This window comes from Chamaea fasciata, unplaced genomic scaffold (genome assembly GCF_029207755.1).
Source record: "Chamaea fasciata isolate MVZ Bird 193981 ecotype frontalis unplaced genomic scaffold, bChaFas1.0.hap1 SCAF_6, whole genome shotgun sequence".
Lineage (NCBI taxonomy): Eukaryota > Metazoa > Chordata > Aves > Passeriformes > Sylviidae > Chamaea > Chamaea fasciata.
Window position 1 is genome coordinate 11,663,760 of NW_027094091.1, and position 13,381 is coordinate 11,677,140.

The following is a 13,381-nucleotide window of genomic DNA, read 5'->3' on the forward strand; positions in this document are numbered from 1 at the left end:
ACCAGATGCCACACCAGGGTACTGCTGAAATGTGTGTTTTGGTCCATTGCCATTCAGGAAGGATGAATATGACCCTTAGCATGGGTTTGGAACTGTTCTTAGTTGCTTTTCTTCCTCTCTTCCCGGTCCTTTCTTGGACAGATATGCATATAAATATGTCTGCACAGTGGAAAGAAGTTCTGACAGTGCCTGTATCCCTGCTATAAATTCCTTTATCAGGCCTCTTTCTGATCTGTGTTTTAAGCAACATTTCTTTGGATTCTCTAATCCCTTCAAATGACAACTTTATAATTATTTCGCACCATGTATATATGTGTAGGTCTTATCTAGTCTCTTTCCAGGCTTTTCAGTCTCAGCAGGCTTTATGTCCCACTCCAGAGCCTGACACCTACAGAAGTTATTTGAGATGTGGATCATCTTGTCTTAGGGTATGAAGTTAGTTTTATAATTGCAGCCTCCCCTAGCTGTGCAGTGATGGGTCTTGTCTGGAGAGCATTTCTGACAGTGTGCTGGGTGACTTGCTGGGGAGGCAGCACAAAGCTCTGTCCTGAGGCTCCACTGTTGTGACAGTCCCCATCAGCAGCCTCTAGTGCTGTGTGCTCTGATGCCTGTGATCTGTTCATCATGAACAGCCACTGAAACATTTCCTTCAAGATTTCCAGCCCTTTCCAGCAGAACTTTAACCATCCTTCTTAGGATCTACTTCTGCTATAGAAATTGGTATTTTTTTGTAGTGTGGGTAGATTTTCTGCTTTCTGCGAGGAAGAAAGGGTATAACACAAAAATTTTAGTTTGAATAAACTATATGCAGCATGATTTTAAAGACTTGCATGCAGAGACATATATTTACACACTTTTTCTCCCCTGCACAGCAGGAGAACATGGTAGTGAGCTTTACTGAAGTTGTTGGGTAATTTGGAGAGAGGATGCTGTCATAGGGTGTGCCCTTAGAGAGAGAGTGACCCATGCACACCAAACAGCAGTACCAAAGTATATGCTGTCTCATACATTAGGTACGAGGCAACGTGCAAGTGATGCTGTATTTGAGTTAATTAATACCTGTATAAAGTATTTCTAAAACTAAATTAGCAAACTTAGTATTAGGCTTTAGGTTTGGTATAATTGCACGTAACCGAATTATACCAAACCTAAACATATTATTTCTTGTTTGGAATATATTTATATTTGTATGAGCATTTCAATTTGAGAAACCTGTGAGCAGAGTAACCTCTGTAGAAAGTTAAAGGCTAATTTGAAAGCATTTGTTTCAACACTTGTCCCCAAGCCTACTTTCTTCCTCAGGCTCTGTTTTCCTTGTCCACCAGGATCCCTGGCTTACTTGGCACAGTGATAGGCCCTGTCACTGAGACGTTTTCTATGCGAAACTCATTTTGAACGCTTCTCATGTGTTTTCTTTTTCTTTTACTGTGGTGTTGTTTGCAGTGGAATAAATAATCTGCATTGTCTTTAAGGGGACACAGAAGCTTTTTTTAGAAACAGATGAGCTTCTTTAGCTAGGAACAGTGTCTCATAAGTATCAGCATTGCCCAAGGGTCCTGCATCAGAATCCATGTGATGACTGCAGTAGAAAAGACAGTGTTTATGCTCTTGTAATTTTTGGTTTAAATAGGCAAGGCAGTAGAAGAGTGAGAAAGAATAAGGAAGATAAATGACGCGGCTAAAGCCTCACAGATGGAATTAGTGCTTGGTCTTTTACTCTTCATCCTGTGCTCTTTCCCTTAGACCACTCTTCCCATTCCTGCTGCAGTCATTAAATAGACTTAGCCTTCAAATTAGTAAGTTCTGGGAAAACTTCCAGCATTTCCTTTTGGCATCTTGTCTGTTCTTTCTGCTTTTCCTTCCCCTATGATTCTGCAGCCTTGCTTTCCATCTCTTGCTAAACGTAGATCCCACTGAAATCTGTTACAGTATTCTGAAATTTGCCAAATTAAAACTTGGCCCTAGAGTGTGCAGAACTCACTCATGGAATTTGTTCATGCTCTTGTTACCTGCTTCTTTGAGCTCACTAGCTGATAGGTTGCAGGACTTGTTTTAGATGTGATTTTAAACCCCAAAGGGACCAGGCAAAGTTGTTGTTTCTAGCACAGCTCCAGCTCTTTGGCAGTGGGCTTGCTCTGGCCTGATTCAGGCCAGCCAATAGGGAACTGTTCATGTTTCCAAATTCTTCCTTTCTTCATAGTGAACACCTGAAAGCAGTGCCCAGTGTAGGTTGCCAGACTGGATGAACACATCATTATGGAACACAGAGAGGGTCATGGTGTGCAGCTGCTCTGGTAGGATGGGGAAACCTCCGTGGCAGCCAGAATGATGCAGTGACCCCAGAGAGGAACAGAGGGGCATCCTGGGGGCACTAGGGCAGTCATAGCTCAGGGCATGCTTCAGGGAGCCTTCTTGCAAGAACCCTTATGTCCAAATACCCTGGTTGCATTCTCTCATTTAGTAAAAATCATTAAATCGAGCCCAGAGCTTTTCATATTGATTAGTTTCACCACTCTCATCAGCACATCACAAAAAAAAAAGAGCAAAACTGCTGGCTCTTCTGTGAAAAACTGTGAGTGTGGCGTATATTAAGTTCATCCCTCGCTCTGGCTTTCTGCAAACCTTAAAGTGGCACAGACTCAGCCCAGGGTCCTTATGCAATGTTCACCTGAACAGAGAGGGTGAATGACATTGAACAGAAATTGGCTTCTGTAATTTCAATTACTCAATGATAACTTTTAATTGCTTGCTTTCCAGAACCACCAGCTGCTGGGAGGCATTAGTTTTACTCTGTGCCTGGAGTATGTAGGCTGAAAATAAATGACTTCTTCTGGGCAGGTGTTATTTTTAGTTTTAACACAGCAAAAGGTAGTGTGTTGAAGAAATTTCCCCTATTTGAATAATGACATATTTTTCCAATTGTGATAGCAGCCACTAGTGTTTTTCAAAATTGTTGGGCTGCATCATAATTTAAATATTAAATGTAACTGAAGACTGGAGCAAAATATGAATTAAATGCTGTAAATGTAAAGATTCTAAATGATTACTTATGAGGTGTTAAAATAAGACCAAAAAAATTTTTACTTGAGAGCTGTGATTGATATAATTTTTCTTCTATTGCTTTTTATGTTAGCTTTTGGCAGTATCTATTTGCTCTTGTTTAGCTGTCAGAAATAATCAAAAAAGGAACTGCATGTTAGTATATATAATGTATTTTGTATCGGCTATTAACCAAATACAGAAATGACTTCAGAAGGACTTGTGAAGAAAAACTACACAAACTCAAGGGAGTGAATTTGCTGTCATGCCTGGCTGAGAGCTCTGAGTCCTTCTCTGTCAAACTGAGTAGAGCTGGAGGAAGACTAGGGCAATAGCTTTTTATCCCATTGTAATTTCTTGTTGCTTTGTCCTTTTAAATGGAAGTATTTTGAACAGAAGTATGACTGTACTATATAATCTTACTTTTGTGGGCATCATGAATAAATAAATGAACAGCAAAACTAATTTGCCAATTAACTGGAGAAATCAGTGGCAGGGCATTTTACATCTCTCTACATATGTAAAAGGGAGACAATATCTGGCCTATAAACATTTTTTGTTGGTAAGCAAATTCAGATGCAATGAGCTATGATTGTCAAGGGTTGGCTAAATATTTTGTTGTGTTTTTTCTGAAGATGACTAATCATATGTGATACCTTATTTCAGTTGAAGAAACTTTGCACTGTTTTGCAGAGTTTGCTGGTACTAGGATATGGTTAGAAACAAATGTTGTCAAAGCTCTTAAAACCCTCCTCTGATGTCACAGACATTAAATTAAGGTAGTATTTTAAGACAGTCTGCTTTTGGTGAAATTTGTGCAACTTCTAAGGGTTTTGTTTTTTTTACCATCACAGTCTTTAAATCTTTTGTTCTTTACAAATAGTTAAAGTTCTGTGCCAATTGAAAATTCAGTTTCATTTCATTTAAAGCCACTGTATCTTACTAAATGAAGTATAGGATGATCTGTATATGAAAAGTTTAGTTGGACAAAGAAAACACTTAAGTATTCCACTACTCTTTCTTTCAATTGCAGTTCAAGCTTAATTATTCTAATTCAGATGGAGTGATGAATTCGGGGGTGAAATGGAGACTTGAAGTACCTGATCATGTCCTATTTCAGATATTGAGGTTTTTAATTATTAAAGGCTATGCTTTTAGTGTCTGACACAGCTAAACAGAGGCTCTTCAGGAAAATGTGTTTAAGAAAAGAACATAAATGTTCTGCAGTAGCAAAACAGGATGGCCGTGTATTCAACAGGTGTTTATAAACAGGATTACACAGTTACCTTCAAGACAAACTTGCTTTCTAATGCGTAATTCCTCCCTCTCTTCTGCTGCAGAGCTTCCTGCTGTAAATGTGATGAGCAAACACGATCAACAGTCATTCAGCCAGAGATTTGTTCTCATCTTCTTCAATTCCTTACTGTTAGACTACACTGTTACTAATCCTTACATTTTCAGTTCCATTTGTATCATAAATAGGTTTTGATTCCTTCGTTGGGATACTGGCTGCCTCTGGATTCCATTTCTGGCTTTTTTTTTTTTTTTCTTTTTTTCTTTTTTTTTTTTTTTGTGGTTGGTTGGTTGGTTGGTTGATTTGTTGATTTTTTTGTTTTGTTTTTCTCTTCTACCTTCCCCTTTCTCTGATTCTTCCGCCCAAAACTATGACAAAGGGAAATGTAGGTTTATTCCTTTATTCCTCTTTTAAAATATTTTCTTTCCCTGTCCTATGAGATTTTTCTTCTCCTGGCACAGATCCATTTTTTGTTTGTTTTGCTACTTTTAACTCTTCTTTTACTGACACCCACAGTCTGTATTGGCATCTGTGTCATGCCTGCTCTTGCCTTTTACTTTCCTCCTTGACCTCCTGGCCAGTTCTCCTCCTTTTATGTCTAAGCTTGTTTTATTCTTCTTATGCAGTTAATTTTCAACCTCTTGAATCCAGTTTATTTCTTCTCTTCATGGTCTCTAATGACCTTCTTTTGAAGAAAGCTCTAAACCAGCACTCCATCCTCATTACTAACTCACTGTTTACCTTAATGTCGCTGCTGATCTGTATGTAGCTCTTCTATTTTATAGTTTACTTGTAAATTCTTTAAGACAGGACACTTTCATTTCTCTGTTTGTATTGTATTCAGTGCAATTAGAGGGTTGTTTTATAAGTAGGATTGTGAACTACTATGAAAGTCCAAATAACTGATATACTTTTGATTAAAGCTTCCTTCCTCACCATCTTCTCCCTGGGTATTTGACCAGATCAAATTAAGTAGGTTATAGATGAGATTGATAATAAGTAGCATTTTAAAATGGCATAGCTAGTTATCTGCAAATGTTGGCTCACAAATTTGCATTGTGCTACAAATTTAGAGCAGAGTTTTGCTAATCTTTCTCATGTGAACTGACCTACTTAAGTCAGTGGAGTGCTAATATTTGCCACACAGTAAGGATTTGGCTCATAATCTTAGGGAAAGCATTTGCATGCACACTGGGAATATTGTCTAGGGTTTTTGTTAAAGGCTTCCTCCTCATTCTGTTCCTTCTTATGAGATTCTTTTTAACTTAAACATAAGAACAGGATAAGTGTGATTTGACCCAGATGTGATGCCTACGGAAGTTGTCCATGAACCTCTCTAATGGTGAGTGGAGAAAATTATGTCTGGATGGGAGTTAAAATTTTGACTTCACAAAAAAAATTACCTCTTTGCTCCTAGGAAAAATGAAAACATTTCTAACTGCTTAAATTACACCTAATAACCAACCAGTGTAGGCTCTAAATGAGAGACCATAGAAAATTGTAAAGTTTGAACTGATTGAGGACAAATAAAGGACAGTTATTGGTGAGTTTACATGGAAAAGCAGGAACAATAAGAAGGGCAGAATTTGCACAACCAATTTGGTCACATAAATGTAGAGGTACTTACAAAGAAAATGGTTCCAGTGGGTTTTTTTACAGACTGTCAGTGGGACTTTTTGTGATTGTACTCATCATTTGCATAATTTATTATCTATTTCTTTTCAATAATAAGTTTTCCATATGATCTTTTTTCTCAGAAAGGACAGAACACATGTTCATTTTCTGTGTATTTGCAGATAGAAGCTGTTCCTATGTAGTTGTTCCTACTCAAATGTGCTGCTTGTTTTTGGGATCAAATGCCCAGCAAGGTGACATTTCTTTCAGTTTTAGAAGTCATCACAGTAATAGCTTCTCAGTGTTACCTTCACAGGGGAATCCACACTCTCCAATACATCAGGAACAAAAGGAAGGCTAAGGAGAACCTCCATTCTGTATTGGATGCACGGGGAAACAAGTGACAAAGAAGGAGGAAATAGATGAAGTATTTAATGCCTTCTTTGCCTCAGTCTTTAATAGTAAGGCCAGTTGTTTTGTGGTACCCAGTCCCTTGAGCTGGAAGACAAGGATGGGGAGCAGAATGAAGCCCCCATAATCCATGGGGAAATGATCAGGGACCTGCTATACCACTTGGACACACACAAGTTCATGGGGCTGGATGGGATCCAGCTGAGGGGACTGAGGGAGCTGGTGGAAGTGCTCACTGAGACACCTTCCATCATTTCCCAGCAGCCCTGGGTAACAGGGAGGAGTGGGTCCCAACTGACTGGAGGTCAGCAAATGTGAAGCTCATCTATCAAATGGGTTGGAAGGAGGATCCAGGGAACTAGAGGCCTGTCAGGTTGACCCCAGTGACCAAGGAAGGTCATGGGGCAGATCATCCTGAGCAACATCATGCAGCACATAAAGGACAATTAGGGGATCACACCCAGCCTGCACAGATTCATAAAAGGCAGTTCCTGCATGACCCAGTCCATCTCATTCTGTGGTGAAGTGACCCTCTTAGTGGATGAGGGAAAGGCTGTGGATGTTGCCTACATGAACTTTAGTAAAGCCTTTGACACAATTTGCAAAACATTCTCCTGGAGAAACTGGCAGCTCTTTGCTTGAATGGGTGTGTTCTTAGCTGGGTAAAAAGTGGCTGGATGACTGAGCCCAGGGAGTGATGGTAAATGGAGTTATATCTTGCTGGCAGCTGGTCGCCACTGGAGTTTTTGATTTGGTGGAGGGCAGGAAGGCTTTACAAAGATCTGGACAGACTTTTGTAAGGCCAGGCAGTTTGCACGGATGCTGAAGGGAGGTGCCTTCTTGACCCAGACTGGTGTAACTGTTGTGTTAAATAGTTGACAGTAAACTCGCTGTTTGTGGTACTCTTTGCCAAGGACTCCGGTGGAGTTGGGATTTCGTGTGCAGTGTGTTATGCTCATAGACCCTTTTGTCTCTGGAAAGATCCAAGGTGAGAACATAATATGTCAGGGAAGGGCAAAATAAACCTGCTCCATCACACAGATTAGAACCATTTTATCCAAACTAAGTATCAGTATTTGCAAGGTCTCCTTACTGTTTTCTAGAGAGAATAGGGCAGATACTGGAGGGCTGCCAGTACCACCACAGTAGTAACTGATGCTGTCAGTGCAGAAATAGCATTTCCAGTCACCCCCAAAAACCACATACATGTAAAATGTATTCTGTGCAGGTTCAAGTAGTGAATAACTTCTCTTACTTTCCCACTTGCTCAAATGTGAAAATTTTACAATATTTACTTGTCAAGCTGGAGATGGTTCTGTTTTATTTTGTTCTATCAATGAGAAGAAGGTGATTCTATTGCTGTTCTTCTTTCCCTCCCAGCCTTGCTTCATACTGAAATTAGATATGTATCCCTGAGCAGGTTTTTACATAGTCCTCTACTTTTTTCAAAGTCCCATGCCAGTTCATAGGAATAGCAGGGTACTTGAATTTTCCTTCAAGAACTGTATGTCCTAGTTCATTAGAAAAAAAGAAAAACACAAAAAATTGATAAAAATTCATCCAGTGGTACACAAAATGCTGTAGTAATGCTGACAACCAAATTGTACTTTCCATGTTCAATTCCAGGGCCTAAAGCACAAGATTCTCTCTCCTCAATTGATTCTGTGGTTGTGGACTCCCTTATCATGCTGTAGTAGTGGTTTGGTATACAGCCATTTGTTTTCTATTCAAATATTAAGACTTTCCGTAGTGCTTACCTTTTCTGAATACATACTTTCTGCAGCAAACAGTTTGTGGTTTCTTGAATAGACACAAAAAGCTAAAGGAAACTGCTTGTCTGTTCAGTTGAAAGAATTTTGCTGTAATATAAATCATTAGGCATTTGGACTAAAGAGCAAGTGCTTTATTTTATAAAGCAAGTGAGTAATTTTCCTCTTCTACTTATTTTCATATTTCTGAGTATACATACTTCAACACTACTTTTCCAAGATGATGGGATAATGAACTGAAAGAGTAGCAGGTTTAAGAAAACCAATGACCCGCGAACGTTCCCTTTGTCCAGCTTTTCTTTCCTGTACAGGGAAACCAGAGAGGTTGTTTTTAAATACTTTGTAATTTTACATTTATCTACGAAACCGAGGGTAAAAAAGATAAAGAACAGTTATTTTGTCTTACGTCCTCTGAACGGTTGCCTTGCCTCTGACGAATCCTTTTGCACAGGCAGACATTTGGCAATTTCGGTAATATTTATAGAGGCTGGCATTGAACGACTGTTGCTTTTGCTGCAGATGACACCACGACTAGCACAAAATCCTGGCCGCGTGTTCGTGTGCAGTACGTGTCGATGCAAACGCGTTTAATCACCTTGAAGTTTCTTCTCCCTCATCCCCTCCCTCAGTTTTTCTCCTTGCCCATCTCCCCGGCAGAGGAGCTGAAATAATTACCTGCAGTGTCATTTTTCACTTTGCTCCATGCAGATGCGGTGCGGTTGGGCCGCGGGCGGCGGGCGGGGAGGGGCCAGCGCTGATGCAGCAGAGGCGAGCGGCAGCGGCGGCCCGGCCCGCTCCGCTCCGCTGCGCTGCGCTGCGCTGCGCTCCGGGCGGCTCCCGCCGCAGCCCGGCCCCGCCGCGCCGGCCCTGCCCGGAGTACCTGCCGACACCGCCGGGCTATTCTTTAACTGTGGGAGAAGTGCCTCTATTCCCTTCACGCAAGCTCCCTACTGGCTTTCTGCATCCGTAATTTCTCGGAGCCGTTTCTCCCTCCGGCTTCTTTCTCCCGCTATTCTTACCTTCTCTTTTTTTCCTTTTTTTTTTTTTTTTTTTTTTTTTTTCTTTTTCTTTTTTTTTCCTTCCCCCTCGTTATTCGCGCCCCCCGCCCCCCCCAGTCTCTGCTGCCTCAATAGCTCTCATTATGCTGTGCTCAGTGGCCCGGTGTGTTCCCCGCCTCTGCTAGGCAGTGGCAGCATGGATGGTGCTCTTGTGACGACCTCTGCTGATGCTATCAGTCCACTGCGGATAGGCATGCTGAGTAATCCTGCTGTAAATGGGCGAGGACACGGACACACGGAAAATTAACCACAGCTTTCTGCGAGACCACAACTATGTGACTGAAGGTAACATAAATACTGTCATTTTTCTCTACTTGCATTGCATAGTCTGTGCCAGGAATGCACTGTCATGTTTGGAGATGTAGGCTGTTCATTTTTGTCTTTTTTTTAACAGGGGGAATTTCAAGGCGTTTTTCTGTGGGATGTAGCAAGAGAATCTGTCTGAATTTGCTAAATCCCAAAGACATTCTGTCATGATACAGCAGTATGTGAAACTACACGGGCTGGAGAAGGTCTGGCATTGTGCTGAGTTTCTGTTTGTGAGGTGTGCAGCACCTGGCATTGAATGCACAGTAGCTGCAATGTAGAGGATTGGAAGCACTTGATTACTTAGAAAAAAAAAAGAGAAAGGTTTGAGAGCACCAAAGTAAGAGAAATAATCTGTAAAGTTAACTGTTTGCTGGTGTAATAAAGGTTATGCATCTCATTTTGGTAATTATATCCTGAGCATTACAGACATTGCTCAGTTGATTGCTCCCTAGAGAACTGTACACATTTAGAAGGCATTTAGAAGGGATATGTAGGCATCATCTTTTGAAATGCTGCTGCCTTCTTTCCATCCCCTGTGTCTGTGCAAGGTACATGAGAAAAGAAAAGGCACCTTCATTTTAAATCATTCAGTGACTTGCAGGTTCTTACATAAAAAGGAATTTTCCTGCAGGTGACATACATTAAATGCTGAGAGACTTTAACTTGAGATCGTGAAATGGTTGGGTCAGGTACTGGTCTGTATTTCCTTGCCAGAAAGTTGTTTTAAGAGTAGGCCATTTTAAGATTGATTGAACGTGAGAAATTTATTTGTAGGTGCTTGACTTTGCAAATGTATTTGTGTGTGTAGTTTCAACAGCACTTTGCAGCAGAAGAAACAGAAACTCAGTGTAGGCTTATATAATATGAACATACTTAACATCAGGGTCAAGCAACACTCCTTGAGACACAGTCTCCAGATTCTGTCGTCATTTGATCAATGCTCAGTCACTTAATCCTCCCGTGCTGCATCCTGAAACGTGATCAGCTGATGCTCTCTTGATTGTTGATGATTTGAATTGTTTCAGATTGGAGAAATCATTGGGATGATTTTGTCATACCGGGATCACAAGGCAGATTTTTCTGAAGAAAAATTGAAAATGCTGTGTACTGTAACTGTTGGTAGTGACTGGTGTAATTGCTTGCTGATCTTGCCTCTAGGACATTCTTTGTACTCTGGTTCATCTTTCGGTGCATTTTCAAATTTGTTTTGAAGTTTTGGTTAATTTTTTCTTCAGAATGATGATTCATGTTTTGAATGTGGTCACCTGTTTGAAGAAACTTTGTTTGAATTTGTAAATTCATGCCTTGGATTCTGCAAAATGCACAGTATAATTACTGCAGTGTTCCTGATACATGGTGAATTTCAGATGTGCAGCTATGTTGAAATTGAATTTTCAAGTCTCTCTGTTTGCTAATCTGAGGAAAATAATTCCGTGTGGATTTTGCAAATCCATATTCCCCCCTCTTATGTATCATAAGTGTTCTAAAAATTAGATGGAGATTTTTAGTATTTTTTGTAACACTGCTGGGGCAAGTGTTAGATTTGTCTCACATTTTATCTTCACTTGATACTTGGATCATAAGGACTGGATGTTCTTCTCTCATTGGACACGCAGGGGCTTTTCCGAAATGGGTCAAAATACAATTTGAATATCAGTGCTGACCTGTATTATATTTTTCCTGTGATCAGAAGTCATCATGAAATAGGTTGGCATCTGTTCTTGAAATCTTCAGTAGCAAAATGTTAGTTTTTCATCTCAGACTAGTGTAATTCTTGTTGGGAATGCAGAGTTTGTCAGGCGTAATAGAATTCTTCACATCTGTTATATCTGACATTGCCACACCTTTTAGAAGATCTTGGAAATCACGAGGGAATGGATTTATCTGTGAAATTTTTCCAAGGAGACCTTCAGCTCAAAGAGAAGCATCACAAATTTTAATTTCTCATTGATACACTTTGTTTAAAATGCATAATGAATACATTAGTTAAACTGATGCTTAAAGTGTGCTTTGTTTGTTCTTCTGTGGGATTTTGTATTTTTTTGTTTAAAGATTTGGGTCCATGAAAGAACTTTCTCATCTCTAAAGGCCTGTATTCCTTTCACAGGCCTTGTATTTGGTCCTGTGACATGTTAACTGCAGTATGTAGCAACAATAGAAAGGCAATAATGTGTTACCTTGTTATACTTCCTTGGGGTCCAATCCAAGTTTTTCTTTGGCTTTCATAATCCATTGTTTAAAATGAAGAAATGCTTTATGTTGTGTCCAGTGTATTAGAGAAGTAACCAATTCATTGTTGTTTGTGAATAACCAAAATTTTATCTCGTTTTCAGAGTATTAAAATCTTGGTAAGTGGTGTCCTCTGTCCTTTCTATTCCATGCAGCAGACTAAATTGATTTACTAAAGGAGGTATTTCTAACTCTTATATGTACTTTCTTCCTCTAACTATTCACTGAGGAAAGTAAAGCCAGCAAAAATCATGAATATGTGGGTTAACTGTAGCCTGGCTTTACTTCCCTTCCTGTTTTACTTTTTCAGTGATTTAAAGAAGCCCTAACAGTCAGATGACATACGAATTCAGGGTATAGGGGAGCTGTGAACCAAATCTGATTTGCTCTGCTCTTGCTAGTGGACTGAATGTGTTCCTAACAAAACTGCTTGCTTGAGCAAAGTCAAATTTCATCTCTTTGATAGGTGATTATTTTCTAACATTGGGATTATCTGTAACAAATGTGGCTTTACCTTGAATATGGAAAATTGGTTTTTAAATCTCAACAATTTTTTGATTTGTTGTTACTTTGTTTCTGGTAATAGGCATTAGAGACACACATATGACAACAGTGACAACCTGGTTTCTCCTGTTGCATATACACAACTATAATATGGCATTGAAACAAGCAGAACATGAATAATTTTGTAATTTAAAGTCTTTAAAATTGTGTTATGGTTCCACAATGGAAAAAGGTGATTTAATTCCAGCTGCAATGTGCAGTAAATTTTTCAATGATCACTTTCAAAAGTAGTTTTTGAAGCAAACTGCTTTGAGTTGTTTGTGTGAGGAAAATAGAAAAGGTCTGGTAAGACTTGTAAAGAAAGAGAGAAAAAAGATCTGAGGCTCAGAAAATGTGAGCTGTGAGGCAAGATTGAACTTCTTTGCAAAGGTGGTGAAACACTGGGATATATTGCCTAGGGAGCTTGTGTAATTTTTATCTCTGAAGTTTTTAAAAGCAGGTGACATAGATGTCTGTAAGAAATGACATGGGGATAGCTGAGCCTCCCGTGGGGCAGAGGAATGGACTAGATGACCTCTGAGATCTATTCAGGCTTGTGATTCATTGCGGAGCTGTGTTTTATCTTAATTGCCTTTTGCACCACAGCTGTGGGAACCAGCTGCCCAGGAGGTGTTGGGTCAGTAAAATGTGTTATTTCCACAGCAACTGTAGGAGCACTGAGGAGAGAGGAGAGGCACGGGAAGAGAAGATGGGTTGGATGGGAGAAACATGATCCTTCATTACTGTACAGACAGAGTCTGTTGGGGAGAGGGCAAGAAAATTGTGGGTTGGGGGAAGGGGGATAAAAGAGGCTTCTGTGCTTTAGCGGGCAGAGGATGTCCTTCAGTCCTGGAGTTCCCTTGGTGTTACCTGTGCTTAAGATTAATGGTAAAACTGACAGGTCTGCTGATACACTTGGCTCACTCAGGGCTTTGGGATCAGCCCCACAAGGTCTGATTTGGAACAGTGAATTGCCTGGTATGGTTGCTGTATTCCTGGTAGGGACAAAAAGTTGCAGGACTCAATGGTGCCGCTCTCTTACTTAACTGCCTGGTTAATTCAGTTACTCTGTATTTTACTGATTTCACAATTAACAGAAATAATGAACAAAATTC

At 40.0% G+C, this 13,381-nt stretch overlaps 1 protein-coding gene across 3 annotated transcripts in view; it reads left to right on the top strand.

Annotated features, from left to right (window-relative positions):
• PPP2R2C (protein phosphatase 2 regulatory subunit Bgamma) overlaps positions 1 to 13,381 on the top strand; it is a 194,155-nt gene that overhangs the window by 49,477 nt on the left and 131,297 nt on the right. The window contains exon 1 of one of the 3 annotated variants that reach the window (XM_066185422.1): positions 9,256 to 9,470. The exons of the other annotated variants lie outside the window; for them this stretch is intronic. Within the exon in view, the coding sequence (XP_066041519.1) occupies positions 9,401 to 9,470 (70 nt within the window). The 5' untranslated portion in view covers positions 9,256 to 9,400. Of the gene's footprint in view, positions 1 to 9,255; positions 9,471 to 13,381 lie in introns of those variants that run through there. 3 annotated transcript variants of the gene reach the window in all.